This window comes from Hirundo rustica, chromosome 17, assembly GCF_015227805.2.
Source record: "Hirundo rustica isolate bHirRus1 chromosome 17, bHirRus1.pri.v3, whole genome shotgun sequence".
Classification (NCBI taxonomy): domain Eukaryota; kingdom Metazoa; phylum Chordata; class Aves; order Passeriformes; family Hirundinidae; genus Hirundo; species Hirundo rustica.
Genome location: NC_053466.1, coordinates 7,085,984 through 7,099,067, shown reverse-complemented (window position 1 = coordinate 7,099,067; position 13,084 = coordinate 7,085,984). Strand labels below are relative to the sequence as shown.

The following is a 13,084-nucleotide window of genomic DNA, read 5'->3' as shown; positions in this document are numbered from 1 at the left end:
GCGAAGTGATGAAGGCAGCAAAATGGGTGAGTTGCATTTCACTGTCAAACATTGTACAGAAGGGGAGGGCGGCACCTGAACGACATAATTTGTCTTAATATTAGTTATTGATGACTCCTGCTTAATTTATTACCTTCTCTTCTTCCCCTCTTACTTCAGCATGCTTAAATGACTTCAAGACATTTCCACTCCTGTGTAGGTTAACTGATCTGTGTTGACAGTTCATGGATTGCAACAATCCTTGCAAAGTCTGCAAGCTGAGGGACTACTCAGTAAAATAATTTCTCTGAGTAACATTTGGCTGAAGAATGTTTTAGTCCTCTAAACTAAAGGATGGTCATTCAATGTTCTGGTCACTTTAGCTGTTCTACACATTAAAAAGCAGTAAGTATTTTTAAAATTATCTCAGCGATATAAGGGGGTTTTTTTGTGCAAGTCATTCTGATGATTTAACTTGCCTGTTGGTGAAGTAGGCTGCCAATTGAAGACTTTTTAAAAGTTCTAATCCATTTTTTGTAAAGAAGGAAAATACAACAGGGTTAATAAAGCATTGTTGGGTGCTAAAGTCTGCAATTTGTACAAATTTTCTGCTTGCTTCAGATTTAGAAAGATTTTATATAGCCAGGCTTAGTGATCCAGCCTTTGGTGGTACAAATGATTTTGTGTGTATGTGCTGAATGGATGAATGTCTGAGGACTCCTGAGTGATGAATTCAACTTCAAAATCGTTAAATTTTGTCAAGCATCAAAATAGTATCTCTTAACAGCTAGTTCATGTGTTTTAGAAGTCCACTTATTATAGAAATTAATTCAAATTAGCTCTCCCTAGATTCCATGTTAATTGTTTTGAAGACTATGCTAATCTCTTAGGGGATTTTTCTCCAAGAATAAGTTTGTATTAGTAACACTAAATGTCTCATTCACAAATTGCAAGCACTCCCAATTTCTTGTGTTTTAACACTAAATATCAATTTTTTTTCCCTGGTAGCTTGTATCAAACAAAAGTTCTGAGTGATAGCAAAACCTCAGAAAATTAAAATTGCTCTCAACACTATGCAAATAGGAGAATGTTGTAAATTCTTCATTTTGATGCAACATGCTCAAGGAATACCTGTATGTAAAGGGAAAAAACATGAGTCTGAGTAGTTCTTCGGATTTTGTTGCTAGGTGTTGTTACCAGTTTGAGTGTTGTGTCCTCTGGGTGATGCTGTGTGTGGCTCATGATGAGTTGTGCTGAATTCTGACCTCCCTCAGCAATGCTGGGCCTTGTGCTGCTCCATCTCAGTGCATTCCTTCACGTAACTCAGTGAAAAACTTCAATATTACTAGAAGCCTTTCTCTAAAGGAATCAGAGTTCAGAAACCTCAGCTTGTCACCTTAGTAATATTAAATTGCACCTATTTGTGTAGATGTGGAAGAGATCACATTATAAACTGCCCTACTGGGTTTTGATCTGTACAAATTGCTGTTGGCTTTCAGTGCTGAGTCCTTACACTTAAATAAAGTTAAATTATTTAAAGTTAAATCACCCTTAAAGTGGGTGATTATTTAAACAACCCCAAATCTCTCCACTGCTGTCTTTATTTACACCCTTCTGTTCCCAGGACACCCATCTGTCCTAGCTGCTCCAGGTTGTTTCGAGCAAGCTGTATTTTCTGAGGTGTCCATGGCAAGCCAATGTTTTAATTTTGATTAGCCAAACTAATTTCAAAGTGTTTTTACATTGCTAAGGTCATGGGTAAGCTTACAGTAGTTCAGTGAAGTGAGATGTGAATAAAGGATTATATTTTATTTTATGGTGTTCACTTAGTATCTACTTTAAAGTCTTCCTAATTAGATTCAGTTAGAATTACTCTTTAAGATAGAAAGAAGAGGAATTTACCAGTTTTTTTTACCAACCTTAACTAAATCTTTGACAATGTATCATTTTCAGAGTAAGGAGCTAAGGAAAACTTAACTGCAACAGATGAGAAGTGTTTTGCTTGAGGAAGAAAAGTTTGAAGTAATGAGCTGTAGAGTGGATTCTACATGTAAGTGATTTCTCAGACTAGTTCCTGTGAAAACAAGGTGCTTCTCAAGTAAGCAGCTTGTGCAAGTAAGAATAAGGAAATAAATCTTGAGGTTGTGAAAACTGACAAGCACAGGAACAAAATACAGTATTCCTAATATTTAAGAGCTGAGTAGTGTTAGTATCTACAGCTGTGTATCAGATTTATGACCACTGTATTTTTATAATACGCAAATTTAGGTATGGAATATCTTTGTCCACTTAAATCACATTAGACACAAACCACTGACCATTATGGCTATTGTAAACATGAACAAAGTTGGATTGGACATTAAAATGACAATATTTTGTATGCTTGGAGGATATATCTCAAGACTGTTCTAACTGGTATAATTAAAGTTGCATTGCTTCATATAAACAGTGCTTATCAGTTTTAACATCTTGTTTGCTGGTTTATGAACACTGTTGGCTTGCAGACTTTCAGCAGCATCATTTAGAGTGATATTCCATTTAGAGGAGGAGAATTGCACTTAAGTAATGGTTTTAAACAGGATGAACCTTTAAAACTGCTTGAAGGCCTACCTCATTCTGATGCAAGTATTTTTTTTGTGGGGATCATTTAGGAATCACTCTTCAGAGTTACCAAAGTCTCATAGTAAATGCAGCTTGCCATGCCCCATTGCTGTTGTTGGGAAATACACCAAATCTGTTCTGAGCAAATGCCATCCCATGAAAAATATCTATTGGAATCATCTAGAAAATTTTGTCATAAATCTGTTAAGGTTACTGAGAAGTCATTATTAGGCAATAATTTCTTGATTTATCTGGTAAGAAATTAACAACTAAATGAAAATTATCACATTAAAGTTCCAGTGGGTAACTTAGTAGGCCTGGCTTGTACCCAGAACTGTCTGGCCCTTGCTTGGACTTTTGGCAGCACTGTGCAGCACAAAATGATCCAGGTATCACTGTTCTGAGCACTGTAAATCTGAGGGGAAAACCAGCTTTTATTAAACAACAAATTGGTGATCCTTGATGGTTCTCCCAGTGACCCTGAACAGTTTGCAGGTCACCAGTAGGATGTGGGCTGGCAACTACATCTGTTCTAGTAAGAAAAATATAGTTATTGTGGTCACTGTTTAATGGCAACAGCAAATTCGAGCAAGGAGCTAACTTGCAAGTGACCAATAAAATATTCCAGAGATATTCAGTACTTTCAAGTGTGCAAAATGAAGGAATTTTCTTCAATATGTAGCTGAGATTTCCAGCTAAAATTAGTGCCGTGACTTGATATGAAAATTGCATGGCTTTCAGGCTTTCTTGATTTTTGCTCTGTTGTGAGTTTCCTTTCATCTTACCGGCTCTGAGAGGGGTACCCTGCCATGTGGCTCCAATACAGCTGCTGTGGTTGGCCCTTTCTCCTTTGGGGTAAAACCTCAGAGTAAAATCTTGCAATAAGACATGCAATTACTAGCCATGTTCTGCCAGATTATTTTTAGATTGTTCTTTGTTGCTCTGTTTGTTCTTTGTCATTAAATCTTTCCCTAACTCATGCTGCCATTGCTGTTTATCTCAGTGCTGCCAAAATCTTCTGGCATGCTAATAAGCTAGTGTGAATCCAGAAACTGCAGTTCTTGAAATAAAGGTGTTCCAGGAGAGCAATTCTGAGACATGCCCGTTCTGCTTTAGTCAAGTCCTCCTCAGACATCCTTAGTGTTTGACAGGTAAAGTCATCTGACTGCTTTAAATATACTTGGCTTGTAATAACGAGATTGAGTGTTGCTCAGCAGTGCTTTGTGCTGGCTTCAAAACAGAGCGTTCTTGAGAACTGGAGCGTTAGTGGGAAGGAAATGAGGTGAACTGTGAGAACTGCTGGACACAAAAATTACAGAAAATTACTGCTTTCTGATAGGTAATCTACAATGTGCACCAGAAAAAGTAATCCCAAAGCCCAATTCAGCATAACATTGTGGCCTTCTGACATGGAATGTTTCAGCCCTCCTTTGGAAATGCATGACTGCACAGCACAGGTGTTCTGATCCACAGGATGACTGTGCAGCCCAAACCAGGCTGGCACTGTGATCTTTAAGATCAGTTCAGTCTGGACATGCACCTCTTCTTGTTGCTATGAAAGGTACAATTCTTTGTGTCCTGACAACTCAGTTATCTTTAGTCTCCCTCTAAAGAAGTGTTATGTGATTGGGATATGAAAAAAAGCCAAAGTTGCCTGCTGCTGAGAGCCTCCTTTCAGAGCAGGAATGGCTTGAAAGGTTGGCCCAACAAATGGGGGTGGATATAACAAGATTGGATCAGCATCAATCTGTCAGAGTGATGAAGGGAAAACCATTCTGAAGAGTGGAAAGAGCAGAAGTGCTGAATCCTCCCCACTTGCAAAGCTGTCTTTGAGAAGCAGACTTTTAGAGAGGAAAAATCCTTAGGGGAAAATACAATTGAAAATAATGAGGTGCAGAGGAGGCATAGTCTCATTAAGAAAAACTCCACAATTCACACGAGGGAGTGTTACTGTCCCAGAAAGGCTTCATCTTTAAAAATAATGATTTAAATAAATCATCAAACTCCAGATATGTATCTTAAAATGAACTTTTGCCTATTGCCTCCCAGCTCATGCTAGAAACTTGACAGGATGCTTTTGTGGCTCACCTAGACAGGAAACTTGCAGGTCCATGCTAAAAATGTGGACATGACTGTCACTTGGGAGAGAACTTCTTTATTATTCTTCAAGACCTAAGAAATGCATTTGAGTAAATCTCATACTGTCCATTACAGGATGCTGACCAAACATCATAAACAGTCTATAATGCTGCTTAGGATAACATTTTCTAGATTAAAATAAAAAGATCACTAGAAAATTATTCAGAGTTCTGTTTGCAACTTAAATTCTTCACCTAGACTGTTGCTTGAGTGGGAAGGAAGATGATTAAACTGATATAAGTGATGAAGTATCCGCTTTTGTCAAGCAAGCGGTGCTAAAACTTACTTGTGGCCCAGAGTATTAGGTGTGCTCCTGAAATGGATCTTCCAGCCCAGTTCTGTTGAAAGAGGACCCAGCTGGCTCCTTGGAGACCACTCAGCAATCCACATCAGGCCCGGTAAGTGAAGGTGATGGAGATTTGCTTCCCCAGGTGTGCCTTTGATCTGATTTAACATGCTCATGTAGCTGCACCTGAAGCCTTTCAGCTTGGTATGCAGAGCCTGGTTCTGCATAAAATTGTTGACCTTTTGATTAGTTCTGAGGGATTTGAGAATAATTAATTCCTATAAGCTGGTGTGACAAGGAGTAGTGAAGCATAGGAAACATTCAGTTCCCCCAAGCATGCAAAAATAATTACCTTTAGGTAGATTTTTTCCTTCCTGTTTCTTAAAAATCTAAGTCTGTAGGTGATTTTAAGTTGCCTTATGGCTTTAGTCCCTTTTGGATAAGACTTTTTTTTTTTTAAGCAGGGCAGTTTTTAGCAAAAGCTGAAATTTCACATAGCCATATGTCCTCAGGCTGGAACTTGCTGGCTTTGCTTTTGTTAAAGCCGATGCTCAAAATTTGGGTTTTTGTTTGGTTTGTGGTTGTGGGGGTATTTTTTTGCAAACAGCAAAGTTGAGGACCCTTAAAGGGTTTTGGTTGGGTTTTATTTTTTCTGTTCTTAAGACTTCCAGGACTGTGGAACTAATCAATTTCTCTCTTAAAACGAGAAATGATAAATGTCCTTTCTGAACAGCACTGCAGTGTCTGCCTTCTAGGGCAAGCTTGCTTTTAACAACACCCAGCAGATGCTGCAAATGTGGCTTTTGTGTTAGGCAGGGGGTTACTTTATCTGCATGTTGGCAGCTGCAGAAGAGGGATTAGCTGAGAAAGAAAGCAGGAGGGAGGGAGCAAGATGTATGCAGCTCCTGGTCTTGATTTCTAAACTTCCCAGTGGCCTTGAACTCTTCTTCCCATCGGAAGGTTTCCTTGAGACAGGCGAGCTGCTGGGTGGTGCCCCCGGGTGTGAGCAGAGGAGGCATTCTCACACTGCTTTTGGAAAAGCTGATTCGGTGAACTTTCTGTTGTTACCTTAAATTACCTCTTCTGTCTGCCTCCTGATGCCGAGGGATAGATTTTAAAAGAACGGAGTATAGCGTAATTTCAGTTATGATTGTACTCAGATCTTGGAATTAGCTAAATTTGGCAGAGTGCAGCAGTTCCCTTAATGCTGTGACTCTGGCTGTAGCAGAATGAAAAGCGGGGTTCATTCCCTGAACGAGCACGGCAGGATTCGGTGCAGCTGGCTCCAGCCGCTCCCTGCGCGGACCCCGCAGCGCTCCGCGGCTGCTGCGGCGGTGCCGCGTCCGCAGCCCCCTCTAGAGCCCCGCTCTTCAGGGAGCTGCTAAGGAGCTTCAGCGTCCCACACAGCGCCCTGTGGAGCTCGATGCTTGGCCATTTTTCTTTTCGGGGGTGGTGGGGAAGCTGTCTTGTAGAAAGGATAGAACTGGGCCCCCCCGGCCGCAGGGGCTGCCCGGCCGCCCTCCCGCGGGGCTGTGTTGGCTGCGCGCCCCGCTCCCGTCTCCCCGCAGCGCTACCTTAAGGGGCTGGTTGACATCAGCCGAGTGGGCTGGGCGGTGTGGGTGGGATTTCCTGTGCTGGAGGTCAGCTGCTCCCGTCCCTCTCCCGTCCCTCCCAGCCGCCCGGGTCCCGCTCTCCCCGCGCCGGAGGGACCCGCATCCTCCCGGCTCCCTCCTCTCGGGTTGGATTTACATAGTGATGTGTAAACTACAGGATGCCCAGCAGCACTGGAAAGAGGTTTAAACCTACGAAATACATCCCGGTCTCCACAGCAGCTGCCTTATTAGTGGGTTCGACTACTTTATTTTTTGTTTTCACGTAAGTACCGCTCCGGCGGAGGGGGGGCCCGGGCTGGGGCCGCCCGGCCGGGCGGGGGAAGGCGGCTGGGCTTGACAGTGCTCCAGGCCCTGCCGCTGCTGGTCCCGCTCCCCGCCTGCCTCCTGCTATCCCTGCCCGGCTTTGGTTTGCAGAGGCTCACGATCTCTCCCTATCATAAAATGTGCCTGACAGTCAGATCCACCATTTCATGGCACGTAAAACCCCATCGGCCTCCCGCAGCTGCCGGCTGTGTGCATCAGAGATGCCGGAGCCCCTCTGCCCGTCTGTGCAGGGCTGGTGTACGGGAGGGAAATGCAGCCCCAGCCGCCCCGCTGCCGACAGGCGTGGATCCAGCCCGTGTCTCAGCTGGCCGGAGTCTCTGTGCTCCAGGAGGGAGAGTTGGCCTCTCCCGTCAGTCTCTCGCTTGTCTCAGGGTTTATCCGGCACAGCCTTTTGAAGTGGAAGGAATCCTATTCTAAGCATTACCGATTTTACATATTTTTATGTAACTGTTCCTGAAAGCTTGAGGAGCTAATGAACAAATTTACATTTGCTTGAAGGAAAGACGAGGAAACTTTTCCCCTCTCTGTTTCTTCTCTCATTCGCTTCTCCCTTAAATGCAGGATGGAGCTGTGGCTGTCGGCTTGCAGCTCTCCTCTAGTTATATTAATATGTGAGTGCTGTAGTGCTTCGGCTGATTCCATACGCTCGGGTTCTGTAGCTCGCTAACCCTTCCTGTGCGGGGGTAGCGGCACCCTCCCTGCAGAGGTGTCCGTGTTTCCAGAGATGCTACGAAACTGCTCTGAAAGGAGCTTTGACTAAGCTGCGTTTGGGAAGGTGAAAACATGGCTATTGCATATTAAGATTTATTGTTTTACTTATTTTGGAACTCTGTTTTCCTTGTTATGCCGTTGCTATTTTTTAACTGAGCTCAGTGAAGCTGTTGGAAGCAGAAGGCTCTATAGGAGTGGGAGTATGTGTCTGTGTCATTATCTTTTGTGGTTTGGCTGTGATATGATTCTCGATGTTTCAAAATGCTCATCACTGGTATGGTAATCTCAATGCAGGATTTCAGAATAAAATGTAAATGTTGTTTTGTCTAACAGTTTCTTAAATCAGAACAGATTTTGACACTGAGTTTTGCTCTTGACTTAATGTACATTGATTTTTCCGTGCTTGTTTTCAGTGCATTTGATATGAAGTGTGGATAAATCCTTTCAGGATATTACACTGTTTCAAGACCTGGTCAAGTCTCAAGAGCTAGTACAAGTATCAGCCTATCACTCATCATTTGAGCATGTCATTTTAGTTTGGTGCTCACAGGCAAACACAGGACAGAAGTAGGCTTTTGTGATGAACCTGGTTGACACTGGAGTGGTGAATATTAAATAGTAAAGAAAAGGGGGCCTTAATGCCAGCATTTATTTTTCCGGCTGCTTGAGGAATGGATGTATGCTAAGGTTGTTTTGGAAGCTGTATGTTTGTTTTCATATGATATTTCCCGTGTAGAGCTGCAAATTGCTTAGTGATGTAAGACTTTCCTGGTAACACAGTTGTTGTTGAAACATCCTTTTGGCAGCAGGACATCAACTGAGATGTTCATTTTACAATTTGTACGGAAGAAGCAATTGCCTTTAATCTATTACCAAATCTGAAACTTCACTCTGCTCCCTCTGTTATCAGTGAATAATTACATGCAAAATGAAGTATTTTAAGGATCTCTCCATATTGTAACTTGGCCTGTGTATCTTGAAGTGTTAGTAAATTTTTTGAGGATTGTCCTAGACATACGTTCTCTGCTGCTGCCAAATCTTGTGTGTAATAAAAGTAACAAGTAATTGAGCAACTGTTGTCAGGCGGAATCTGAAGTCCTGTCCATTCAAAAATACTCAGATGAATTAGTATGGCATTGGTGGTGTTTTTCATGCTGAGCAGTTTTAGTAAAATCTATCTTTGCTGTGGAATCAAAGCAAGCCGTATGCATGAGATTAGTTTCTTTTGTGTGGCGGTGGGTTTTTTCCCCTTTCCTGAGCATTTCCATTTTTAATCTCTTTACACAGGCAGTGTTTTATCTCCTGAAGATCTTTTTGTTGTGATATGTTATTAAAGGCTGAGATAGACCTGAATTTTCAGGTGTGTTGATTTGTCCAACTCGTTTGATGTCGGATAGAGCTCTGATATGCAGCAGTTGAAACACTGGCCTAAAATTGTTTTAGCAATTTTAGCAGTGCTTTTGGTATAATCTATGCTTGCTTGTCAGAGCACAAGAACTTAATCAGATGAAGATTTACATGTGTGTTTATTAATTCCTTATTTGTGTTGTTAAGCTCTAAGGCTGCTGTGTCTGCTAATGAAGTAACCTGTGTATAAATACATGAAACTGATGATGGACGGGATTCCTATCAAATTTTGGGTGCAGATCACCTCAGTGGGATGTCAGGGATTTGAGCAACTTTAGCACAGTGGAATTGAATAACAGAGGATAATATATGTGGAAAAATTGAATTATAACTATTTTTAAACCACTTACTGAAAAAAAAAAAAACCCACGCTTTTTAGGTCACTGGAAACATTTCTGAGTAACACATATGAAAACAGAACCTCTGACTTGGCTTTTTCCCTAGACACGTTTGTGGTCTCATGCCACACATTATGAGTGTCTTCTGCTGGATGAAAAGCTCTTTGAACTTGAAGGCCAGGGTTAGCTTTTTAGCAATATGGTCTATATTTTTAGCTTTTTTTCCAAACACCTTTGCTAAAAAGCAGCACATAAAGCGTGTTTAAAATACACAGTGTCCGCTATTAGTTCATTGTGGTGCTGATCAGTAGTACTGTTACACTTCAGCAAAATTTCATTTTAGAGTCTCCTTTATTCTTTTTCCTCAGCTAAGCATTTAGGATTCACTGTATCACTGCTATATTTCTTCTGGTTTTATGAGGGGGAACTAAACTATTTAGCTATCAAGATTATCGCCTGGAAAGGCAACTAAATATTGCAGTTGTATTATCGCAGGCTTTTAGCACTCCATGTGTGTTCCTTCAGTAATAAATACAGTGTCTGAGTAGGTGGTCTAATTTGTCACAGTGGGAGAGTAAACAAGCATTAACTCTAAGCATTATGAAGGAACATATCAATAATGTTGTATAGAATGATTAAGTTAATTTACTTATATGAGCAAATCAAATGGTGTAATGAAGGAAGAACTAATTCTTCTTAGCGTAGGACAAATCAGTGATTCAGTTCTAGCAAACGTGAACTTATTTCTACCAAAATAATTTTTGCTTCCTATTTTCATAGGACTTTTTGTTAAGAGGTAACAATTTAACCTGTTTCAGCGAAGTCTGGGCTCTTAAGCCTTGGACTACCAAGTGCTGTGATGTAAACCTAATTGTATTCATTCAAAGACCCTGTTTCAAGAACTTGGCACCTTATTTTAGGTTGTGCAGCTTCAGTGTTAGGAGAGAATGCAGCATAATTGTCAGCAAGCAGAAGTCACTTGTGACCAGCTGGAATCAGTGATCTAAAAGGATTTTTCCAACCTAAATGATTCTATAATTATTCTGGAGCTAATAGTTCTCTTTTCCTGCTTAAATTGGCTACTTACTGTAGGTGTTGGTGCTGAGAACAACTGAGTGAGTTCAGCAGCTGCAGTACCTATGTCTGGAGATTACACAGCCAGCTGAAAGCATATGGTTTTAAGGGGAAACTGTGGCTCATTTTAGTAAGGAGAAAAAAGCTCGTCATTCTGTCACTGGATATTGTAGGCCTGAAGTTTCTGATAAAATACCCATTTTCAGACTATTTTCTGTAGCATGCAGCCTCTTGAGCATCTTTGAAATACAGTAGAAACATGTAATTCATAACAGAGGTCTAGGTGCCACTACTTCTTTGATATGATGGTAGTAACACTGCTGTATATTATTTCTTTAAATGGGATAATAAAATGGGTAATTTTCTGGGTGAAGTGAAAGCACAAATAAGGTGAAAACTCATTCAGTCAGTATTGAAAATGCGAACGACTTTGTTTTCAAGAGTCATAATGGGAGATAATCATAGATATACACCACAGACATCTGCAATTGGCACTCTAATACAGTCTGTGGCACAGGGAGTCTAATACCAATAGCCTTCAGGAAACAATTGAGGAGTGATAAATTGGTGTGGAAAAGCAACTGAAGTTTAAGTCGCCGTAGGGATGGAAAGGAAATAGAGAAATAGCCTAAACCTGAGCTGTTCAGATGGCAGGAGGAAGAATGGCTGGTAGACTGTACTCCATAGCAGGACTGCTGATTTATCTGAACAGGGAGGAAAGCTTGGCTTCAGTTAATGAATATTTTAACGAAAAATTGGTGTTTCCCCCACATTTGTATATCATGTTACTGCATTTCATGAACTGGAAAGACTCAGCATTTCTGTAGTTAGACATACACGAATCCAGATGCACTTATGATACACTCACCCCTTAAATCATAAGCCCTACACCCTTCCTGCAGTTACCTGGTCCTGCACTGGAACAGCCTTAAAATAAACAGATAATAGCACTTTAGAGTTTAAAAGTAGCATAAGCATCCTGGATGGTAGTTAATGAAAATATACTGATATGCGTACCTAGAGTTCTTGAAGTCTATGTTAGGTCTTTTCCTCCTATGGCTTGCATACGTTCACAGATCAAAAAGGGAAGAAATACAGTCTGCTGTTTTCACTTGGGTTTGTTTAGTCACTAGCAAAGGCCAAGCTAGTAGAAGATCATCTTTGCTTTAGTGAATTTGATTTGCATCCAAAGATGTTTTCCTTGCCTAAAGTATTTAGTTCCAGATGTGCAGTGTTCTGATTTCAGTTAGAACAAATGATGTGATTTAAAATGTATATTACAGATGTTATGGAGTTTCATCTGTAACACAGGTGTGTTTTATACCAACCTAGAGGAAATAGAACTGAATGCTGAGAAGTCGATGCACAACAAAGGAAATAAAGATAAAATTGTAACAGATTCTTTTATTTTGATATGCTGCTGGACAGCATGAATTCTGTCTTAGAGTGTGGTCTTACATCCTTCTTGTGGTTTGGCTTCTGCCTAGCAACTTGCTGAAGGCTGAGAGCTCTGGTGGCAGTTGCTTGTGCTGTGTGATGCCAGAAGTTCCAGGTGTGCTGTGGTGTGTATGAGAGCACATGGAAACTCTGCCACTCCACAAATCCACTTCCCCTCCATCCTAACCAGATGGACATATCAGATATCCTTGGTAACCTGAAAACGTTGGAGCACAAAGCTCCTTTACCTTGTCTGTTTCTAGCCATGCTAGGGGTCCATTTGATAGTGGTAATGCTGATTATGAAACAGAACAAATTCCCCCTTCCATGAACACTCTTTTCACACCATTCTTCAATACTTGGAATATTAATGTATTTCTGATTTTTTTTTGTTTTGTTTTTGTTTTCCATATGCCAAGCCAAGAAATTGCTGGAACTGGTAGGGAGCAGCTTCACTGACAGCCATGCAGGTGACACTGTACAGAGGGGAAAAGAGTGTACAAAAAAATGTGCATCAGTTTAATCGGGTGAATTTAAAACTGACTTCACAGTCACCTACTGATTTCAAGCAGTGCAGTTTGGCCTCCTGAGATACCTTAACATTTTCCATGTTCAATGCATCTTTAATGGCAGGTTTTTCCTGTCCACTCTACCTCCAATCCAGAAGAGGTAACACTTGGCTGGTTGACCTGAGTCATCTCAGTTGACAAGTGTGTAAACTTCTGAAAAATATTTGCTTTTGTTATGACAAAGAAATGTCATTTTAAGCCATGGCCATTTCATTTTGCTGTAAGATTTTTGGAAATAGAATCTAGACAAACTTCTCATTCTGGGTAAGATGGGCAGTCTCAACAGGGAAATGTATTTAACTCAAGTGTGAAAAGTTTTTGGTTTATTTTTTTAAATGCTTTAAGAGGCCTCAATTTTACTGCTTTTATCTAGTTGGTTTTATGATATTGGCTTCCAAGGGCAGTGATCTTTGCTTCCAACAGCAAGGTTGGCAAAACAGCTATTGAAATGAAAGCTGTTAATGAAATAAAAATGATGAAAGCTCTTAAAATTCATTCCTTTGGAAAAAAACTGGTATTTTATTATCAGTGGGAGGTTTCTTTCTTCCTGTAGTTTGAGAAAGTAACAAGGAGAATCATGTTTGTTGAGGGCAGTAAATGGCTACA

General features: G+C 40.8%; 1 protein-coding gene across 3 annotated transcripts in view; it reads left to right on the top strand.

Moving 5' to 3' along the window:
• The first annotated feature begins 6,675 nt into the window (after nucleotides 1-6,675).
• The window catches only part of ZDHHC8 (zinc finger DHHC-type palmitoyltransferase 8), a 109,094-nt gene continuing 102,685 nt past the window's right edge, over nucleotides 6,676-13,084 (top strand). For 2 of the 3 annotated variants that reach the window (XR_005703418.1, XR_005703416.1), the window contains exon 1: nucleotides 6,682-6,880. Coding sequence is in view for 1 of the 3 variants with exons in the window: in XM_040081056.2 (XP_039936990.1) it covers nucleotides 6,777-6,880 (104 nt within the window). In the remaining 2 variants the exon portion in view is untranslated. Of the gene's footprint in view, nucleotides 6,881-13,084 lie in introns of all 3 variants that reach the window. The other variant, XM_040081056.2, reaches the window with a different exon arrangement.